The sequence below is a fragment of the Aegilops tauschii genome, chromosome 5 (genome assembly GCF_002575655.3).
Source record: "Aegilops tauschii subsp. strangulata cultivar AL8/78 chromosome 5, Aet v6.0, whole genome shotgun sequence".
Classification (NCBI taxonomy): domain Eukaryota; kingdom Viridiplantae; phylum Streptophyta; class Magnoliopsida; order Poales; family Poaceae; genus Aegilops; species Aegilops tauschii.
Genome location: NC_053039.3, coordinates 366,408,699 through 366,417,339, shown reverse-complemented (window position 1 = coordinate 366,417,339; position 8,641 = coordinate 366,408,699). Strand labels below are relative to the sequence as shown.

Sequence of the window (8,641 nt, the reverse complement as noted above, 5' to 3'; positions counted from 1 at the left end):
GCCTAAGCACCGCTACGATATGATCGAGGTGGATTATGGTGGAGGGGGGCACCGCACACGGCTGGGAGAGATCAACAGATCAACTTGTGTGTCTAGAGGTGCCCCCTGCCCCCGTATATAAAGGAGCAAGGGGGGAGGCCGGCTGGCCCTTGGGGCGCGCCAAGGAGGGGGGGAGTCCTCCTCCTAGTAGGAGTAGGACTCCCCTTTCCTAGTCCAACTAAGAAGAGGGAAGGGGAAGGAAAGAGAGGGAGAGGAAGAAGGAAAGAGGGGCCGCGCCCCCTCCCCTAGTCCAATTCGGACTCCTCATGGGAGGGGGCGCGCCACCTCCTGGGCTGCTGCCCTCTCTCTCCCCTCGGGCCCACTAAGGCCCAATACTTCCCCGAGGGGTTCCGGTAACCCCTCCGGCACTCCGGTTTTCTCCGAAACCACCTGGAACACTTTTGGTGTCCGAATATAGTTGTCCAATATATCGATCTTTACGTCTCGACCATTTCGAGACTCCTCGTCATGTCCGTGATCATATCCGGGTCTCCGAACTACCTTCGGTACATCAAAACACAAAAACTCATAATACCGATAGTCACCGAACTTTAAGCGTGCGGACCCTACGGGTTCGAGAACTATGTAGACATGACCAAGACACGTCTCCGGTCAATAACCAATAGCGGATCCTGGATGCTCATATTGGGTCCCACATATTCTACGAAGATCTTTATCGGTCAAACCGCATAACAACATACGTTGTTCCCTTTGTCATTGGTATGTTACTTGCCCGAGATTCGATCGTCGGTATCTCAATACCTAGTTCAATCTCGTTACCGGTAAGTCTCTTTACTCGTTCCGTAATACATCATCCCGCAACTAACTCATTAGTTACAATGCTTGCAAGGCTTATAGTGATGTGTATTACTGAGTGGGCCCAGAGATGCCTCTCCGACAATCGGAGTGACAAATCCTAATCTCGATATACGCCAACTCAACAAGTACCATCGGAGACACCTGTAGAGCACCTTTATAATCACCCAGTTACGTTGTGACGTTTGGTAGCACACAAAGTGTTCCTACGGTATTCGGGAGTTGCATAATCTCATAGTCATAGGAACATGCATAAGTCATGAAGAAAGCAATAGCAACATACTAAACGATCAAGTGTTAAGCTAACGGAATGGGTCAAGTCAATCGCATCATTCTCTAATGATGTGATCCCGTTAATCGAATGACAACTCATGTCTATGGCTAGGAAACTTAACCATCTTTGATTCAACGAGCTAGTCAAGTAGAGGCATACTAGTGACACTCTTTTTGTCTATGTATTCACACATGTATCAAGTTTCCGGTTAATACAATTCTAGCATGAATAATAAACATTTATCATGAAATAAGGAAATAAATAATAACATTATTATTGCCTCTAGGGCATATTTCCTTCAAGCCAAACTTGGCGGCTTCTCTTTTGTTGTGGTCTTCATCTACCTTGGTTGAGTTAGTGATGAATCGTTCTTTGACGCCAAAACAATGATTGGCTTGTCTTTCATATTCCTTACACAGCTGATGAATTTCAGACTGTAGTGTGACAAGTTGTTGAGGGGATATTGAAAGCATATTTTTTCCTCAGTTCCTTTTCCTTTTGCACTTTCTTTTTGTGCACCAGTTTTGCTTGTGTAATCTTGTATTTCTCATTCAAGATGAATGAAGACATCATGTGTCCTGGGCCAGGAGGCAGATTCAAATCATCAAGAGGAGTGTCCGGGTTTGTGCATGATACGTCCATTTTGCATCATGATTTCCTACTATTATTTATAATGTTTTTATGCATAATATGGCTTCATGGAGTAATTCTAATGCCTTTTCTCTCATAACATGGAAGGTTTACACAAAGAGGGAGAATACCGGCAAAGTCACAAAGATTTATTATCTAAAATAAACCCAGTCCTAGATACTTGAACGTAGATGTATAAAGTCACAAAGATAAATCAATCGATAGCGTGTGAACTACCATATCACAATGAAATAATTATTATCAATCTGGTAAAAATAAGAACTGTTATCACGAAATGCTCATGCTAGGACCAACAGAATTTTGCTATTTTATACCAACATATGAATGATGAAAAGATGACGCATACCAGATTATCATGTCAGCCAAAAAAATTGTTCTCATATTTCAATTAAGCAATCAGCCTATCACAAAAAAGGTGAAACATTGTCAGGTAGGCATATGCATAGCAAAAGCCAATCATTGACGCTTATGTTCCCGCGAAGATCACATAGGTGGCAGAAAACTATATTGTTCATATCAAACTCTATGGAAGTTGCTTGACTCTTCTTTAAATTACGTTCAATTGCCATCTACTTATCTTTCCTAGGAAATTATTTTCTCAAAGAAATGAAAAGCATTGATCCCTCTATCTTAGGCCACCTCATTTTGTTCCAAAACTTCCACAGGAAAGAGCTAACAATTAGGAACATGCGGAGCCGCAAAATATTGTTCAATATAGGAAACAAGCTTACGGTTCTTCCATGCTGCAAGGACTTAATGCTACCATGAAAACAAAATCAGAATTTGAATTGTGAGCAAGTGATAGATATGAGCTCAAATCAAAGAAATCCCAAATATCTTGAAACCCAAACCCTCCTAGCAGAGAAATGACTTATGAAATACTCCATCTATATGCTACCGAAGTAGCTCGTGTCTTCGTCTGTGCTCTCCTCGCCGTCGTTCCACGAAGGCATCCTCGCGGCGTCGCCCAGGTGCGAGGAGAGGAGAAGCTGCGAGTGAGCTCGGGAGAGAATGAGAGATGGAGGGGAAGATGAGAGTCGGGTGGCCACTTTGACTTGGTCGGACCAAATGACGGCTCTAACAGTCATTGGTTGAGCTCCGTTAGTCGGTAGGCGCACGTGGACTTGACATGTGGGCCAATGTTGTCATAACCTCGTTTAAAATCTGTTGACGCTATTTTTTGGCACGACCGTAAATGTAATTAAGATGGCCTCGAATGAAATATTTTTCAACATCAAAAGTTTTCATATCGTTGAAGTGAACACCTTTTATGTTTAGGTCATTGCCATCCGACCTCATCTCAGAGGCGAAAATTGAGCTCAGTATTGAGATCCATGGTTGTGGAGTACGGTTCGACCGATTACCCCTCAAAGACAACCTCGTATGAAGAGTTTTGTACACAAAACGTCTTCGTCTCGTCAAGCTAGTCGATTTTGATACATAAATCATCTCAATCCGAGGCCGTATGTGGCTTGTGGAGTCAAAACAAGATCAGGCTGAAAAAACTAGTTGGCCAATCCGAGGTCCTAGGAAATCTGAGGTCATGTGCAATCCGAGGTCCTAGGAAATCCGACGTCATAATCCGAGATCTCAATCCAAGTTCTCAATCTGAGGTCTCGAAATCAGAGGGAGGTGACATGGAATTCTAAGCCCGACTATGTCAGCTAAACCCAGTTAGAAGCTGAAGATGGACCCATGAAGTCATTCAGATGGCCTCAGATGAAAAAGTGTTCAACACGGAAGTTGTTCGTCTCATTGAAGCGGTTAAATTTGCTTTTGGGCACGTCAACATCCAAAGTAGTATATGTCCTGAAAAAAAACAAAAAAAAAACTGATGTTTCAGACATACCTGAATCCGAGTTCGGTTAAGTTTGAAATATTTTACACGAGGTTTGGAGTCATCTTGTATTGGAAGTCCAGCCGCATCTTATATATGTCAGAGGTGACGGCTGACCGAACAGCACACAATCGCAAAATACATCTATTACTTTTTTCATCTACTTTTCGTTCTATCCCATGTTTCTGCTATCTCGTTCTTCATTGTTCTTCGTGTTGGAGAGCTGTGAATCCCGAGGCTCTAGGAGTTGTTGAACCGACCTAGGGCAGCCCATAGCCACAACACTCCGTGACGGGGTCCCTTCTAGATGTGTGTGGTTTCAGATTCTCAGAAGTTTTTCTGTGGATCGCGCTTAGACGTGAGCTACGGTGCACCACCCTCGGTGTTGAAGGTACACAGTGATGTGTTCGTGTGCGAACAAAATCGTCAAACCGGTTGTCAAACGAAAGTGGTAGTTTTTTTTTGCCAAAAATTAGATTAAAGTGTTAGCTTTTTGTTGACGTTTCGATAGTGGTAGTTCAGTGTGACATAAACCGTGAATGTTATTTTTTTTCTTGTTAATCACATGTTAAGCTTTCCTCTTGGGACTCAAACAATTTGTGTTTGCATTTAACCGTGACCTCACGGTCTTCGACCATACTTTGGTTACCCGCGATTTGACGTGCAACACGAAAATATCTGAGCTACTGCTTTTGTTCGCAAAGAAACAGAGCAAAGAGTCTAGTTTCATGACCTGTCCAATTTTGTTAGCCATTAAATTTTGGCGGTGAAAAGTAGACAGAAATGCTAATACAAACCAGTTGATCACATTGTAGGCTGCTTGCCTGCTGACAGTCTGACACCGATCAGCGTCGCCTCTTCGTTTATTTTTTTCTTGTCTGGATTAGAGCGTGCTCTATGCTGGAGGCATCGCTGTGGCTGGGCCCACGCAACACCCAGCGGCAGGACCTCAGATCTCCCAGGTGGGGCCACGGCCCATTGCCTCTGGGCCCAGGCTTGTCCTCCACCCTCCACACACCCCCACGGCCACGGCTGCCTCCCGCTATATAGCGTACTCCGTTACCACCGTGTCCGCCCGTCTCCTTCACTCACAGCCGTTTTTCTCCGACTCTCCCAAGCTCCCCGCTCCCCGCATCCAAACGCCAAAACGCACAGGGGAAAGCAGCCGCTCGCCGCGGCGAGTCGGACCGTCGCGATGGTGGATGTGGAGCACCGGATGGCGGGCATGGCCCCGGCGGCGCACGCGGCCGGCCTGCGCCGCCTGTCCACGCGCGCCGCGGCCGGCCCTTCCTCGGCATCGGCGTCCCCGCGCCACGGGCTCTACTCCTTCCAGGGCGTGGCGTCGTCCGTGCTCTCGCACCTCCGGGCGTCCGGGGTGGCCATCCTCCCGGGGCTCTCCGACGCGGAGCTCGCCCGCGCCGAGGCCGAGATGGGGTTCACCTTCCCTCCCGACCTCCGCGCCGTGCTGGCCCTCGGGCTGCCGTCGGGCCCCGGGTTCCCTGACTGGCGCTCCCGCGCGGGGCTCCGCGCCGCGTTCGACCTGCCCGTCGCCGCGGCGTCGCTCCAGATCGCGAGGGGCGCGCTGTGGCCGCGGTGCTGGGGGAAGAGGCCGGCCGACCCCGACCGCGCGAGGCGGCTCGCCCGCTCCGCCATACGGCGCGCGCCGCTGCTGGTGCCGCTCTTCGATCGGTGCTACCTGCCCTGCACCCCCTCCCTCGCCGGGAACCCCGTGTTCTTCGTCACCGACGACCGCGTCCTCTGCTGCGGCCTCGACGTCGTCCACTTCTTCACCCGGGAGTCGTCCTTCCAGCCGATGGACATCTCCTCCCCGTTCGCGGCGATGCCCTCCTCCGGCACGAGCACGCCTTGCACGCGCCGCAGCCTCGACGCGGCCTGCGGCGGCCAGGCCCCGCGCTGGATCGAGTTCTGGAGCGACGCGGCCTCCGACAGGCGCCGCCGCGACTCGTCGTCCTCCGAAGCCTCCACCGCATCCACATCCTCGTCAGGCTGCTGCTCGCCACCTCGGAGGTCGACGCCGCGCTGGGTGGACAACTACCTGGACAAGCTCGGATCGGTGCTCAAGAAAGGTGGCTGGAGGGACAGGGAGGTGGACGAGATGGTGGAGGTGGCCGCCTCAGGGATGTTCGACGGCGAGGAGGCTCCGCCAGCCGCCGACGCGGAGGCCGTGCTCGACACACTCCTCCTGAAGACGGACCGGTGCTCAGACTCCCTCAGGCGAGCTGGATGGAGCTCGGAGGACGTGTCGGACGCGCTGGGGCTGGACCTCCGGCGGTGCAAGGAGCCGCACCGATCGGCCGTGCGGGTGCCCCCAGAGATCGCCGCCAAGGTGCAGCGCCTCGCGCGGACGGTGGCGAGGTCGTGACCAGCTGATCCCGCCGGCGTCGGCCGTTAATCTTTTCTCTTTTCTTTTCCCCTCGAAGGAGGGATCGATCGATTAAACAACAACACTTGTATGTTACTACTACTAAGTGAGAAAAGTAAACTGGGCCATGTTACTTCGTGTGCATGGATACGCAAGTAAATTAAGCCGTGTTCACGTGCGTGATGTACCATCAATTGCCAAGAAACAACGTCCCGGAAATCAACGCTGTTCTTCAAGGGATCCAACCCTTGTGTTCCCCTCCGTCTCCATGGATGGTGGGTATCTTTTTCCTGTGTGCATGTGTTGGTTTGGATACCGTTAGGGCCTGGCCTGGCTGTGCGGAATCTCATTCATTTACCAACCACGACGGGTGGGTGCAGCTGCATGATGCTTTTGCAGTCAGTACAGTAGTATAAATATATCCACAAGGAGATTAACCAGATCCTGCGAAACTTCGAACCATCCATCCAAGATCCAACCGTAAGGGATCACGCAAAAACTTACATGCTTTACAACGGCTAACCCCGTTGCATTAGTTGACCAACTACCAAGAGTTCGGGCTACGCTTTACAGAGGCTACGTACGTGCGTGGCATGCTTTCCTTGAGTGTTCAGCATACTCCTCCAATTTGCATTGCATGTCTGTGAACCAAGCAAGAACATCTGAACGTACATCATCCGCCTAGTGGCTGGCGGTAACTAATCAGGAAGCAACCGCCCTGCTTTTCTTTTCTTAAGCAGGAGGAAAGGGACATCGGGGGAGGATTAGGGAGCAGCCGGGCGTGCCCGTGCACACACGCCCGTCCCTTTCCTTGCCGTGAGCCACGCCGTGCTCGCCCCAAAAGGAAGGCTTTGTCCCGTTGTCATCGCCGGGACGGTGGGCAAGTTGCACGGCTGCATGCACACGCGCGGGTGGCCCGTGGGCGCGCCCGCCGCTGCCTGTGGCTGCACCGTGCACTCGTGCAGGTACCTCGTGAGGGCCGTTGAGGCGTCGTACCGCCGTACGTGAACAAGGCTGGCGCCCTCGATGGCACGATCGGCGCCCTCGCTTTTGCTTGTGAGCGATGGATGGGCAGGTTTGTTGCTGGTCACTTGAGTTCTGTGCGCGCGCGCGCCCGCGTCCTCTTTTAATGCGCCGTGGTGACCACCGCCGGACGGACACGGCGCAGGTTAAAGCCGCCCGCTCCGCGGTTTGTTGGGCGCCCACCTCCCCGTGCATGCATGCATGCACGCCCGTGCGCGCGCGCGCGCGCGCGCACCGCACGAACCAGCTCGCAGACGTACGTGGTCCTGTGTGTGTGTACGCGCTTCTGCTGGGCTCTGGAAAAGGGTGGCGCTGTCACGCCGATGCCTGCCGCCATGGCAATGTTTTTGTACCCTTGTGCCGAGCCTTTACCCAAGGTAACAAACGCGACCCTTGACGCTTCCCCTGCAACGTTCGATGAGATTTCGCATACAGGGCCGAGGCCCGGGGTTAACTTAATGCCGCCTATGCCGTCGAAGAGAAACTTAATGCCGCCTTTACAGAGCACAGCCACCCAACATAGCAAGCTCAGAGGTTGAACATGACCCGGCCATCATGCGGCCAAGAAGTTCGATGAGATCTTAGCGGGGTGCAAATTTCCATCTGCACGGCCTATCACGGCGGTTGATTAGTCCGTGACGGTACCTATTTTTTAGTGCTCCAGTAATGACCGTCCATAGTGTGATGTTAACATCCTTAAAAGACGAAGATCGATCAGCTGTCCGCATCTTTATCAGCTCTCTGGTGGCTCTCCTTATCTCCCGAGCCGGTGTCAGTAATTATGCCAAGCTAGTAGCATGGACGGTCGGGAAGCCGATCTGATCTCGTTGCCTTGCCTCTAAAAACTTGCGGCGAAATTTCCTGCCACTTGATGCGATATTTTTAACACGCCCATGGGATTAGTAGCAGGAGTATTAGTATAGTACACTAAATAAAGCCCGCCTACCTTTCAGCAGACAAAATCTGGACTTATTACCCTGTCGCACTGGACACTGCACACCGAGCTTGTCTGTGAGCCCTTGGCGTTGCCGCGAAGAAAAAGAACATTGTACCTACGAGCTTAGCTCCAACCACTGCTTGTAAACCAACACGGACCGTCGCATTAATCTAAACGGCCTACGAATTCCAGGCCCAGCAACCGACAATCCCATGGCACCTTCTTATCCCGAGCCCAAAGTCCATCAGAAATCGCATTCTTTCGCCCGTGGTCCTTCGCCCCACCATGATCATCGTCTTTGGTAGCAAGTCAGTCGTGCCGTGCCGGGGCTGTTCATACTTACTTGGTTTTCTAACGCCGCCGGGCGCTCAACACGGACTAATTTGGCTCCAAAGTGGCGCGGCACGTACAAGAAGACGAGTTGTCAAACAGTTTTTAACACTGAAAGAGTACAATGCGGCTTGGCGCGCTTTGCATGGCGGGGGAGCACACGCCCAACAAAGCACCGTCTCGTTCCACTGGAAAGTGAATCGAAACCATATCCAAAGGCTGTGTTGTACGTACGGGTTCATATTTTGCGTCCCTGGACCACAGTCACCAGCTGCTGCGTGCGTCGACGCCGGCACCAGCTCGCCCGCCCTCGTACCCACATTTAAAGTATCCGAGGTACAGGCCACGGAG

The 8,641-nt window shown here is 51.6% G+C and overlaps 1 protein-coding gene across 1 annotated transcript; it reads left to right on the top strand.

Moving 5' to 3' along the window:
• Positions 1-4,665: 4,665 nt before the first annotated feature.
• Positions 4,666-6,160, top strand: LOC109763248 (uncharacterized). The gene has a single exon (XM_020322096.4). The coding sequence runs from the start codon at positions 4,813-4,815 to the stop codon at positions 5,998-6,000; it is 1,188 nt and encodes a 395-aa protein (XP_020177685.1). The 5' UTR covers positions 4,666-4,812; the 3' UTR covers positions 6,001-6,160.
• The last annotated feature ends 2,481 nt before the right edge of the window (positions 6,161-8,641 follow it).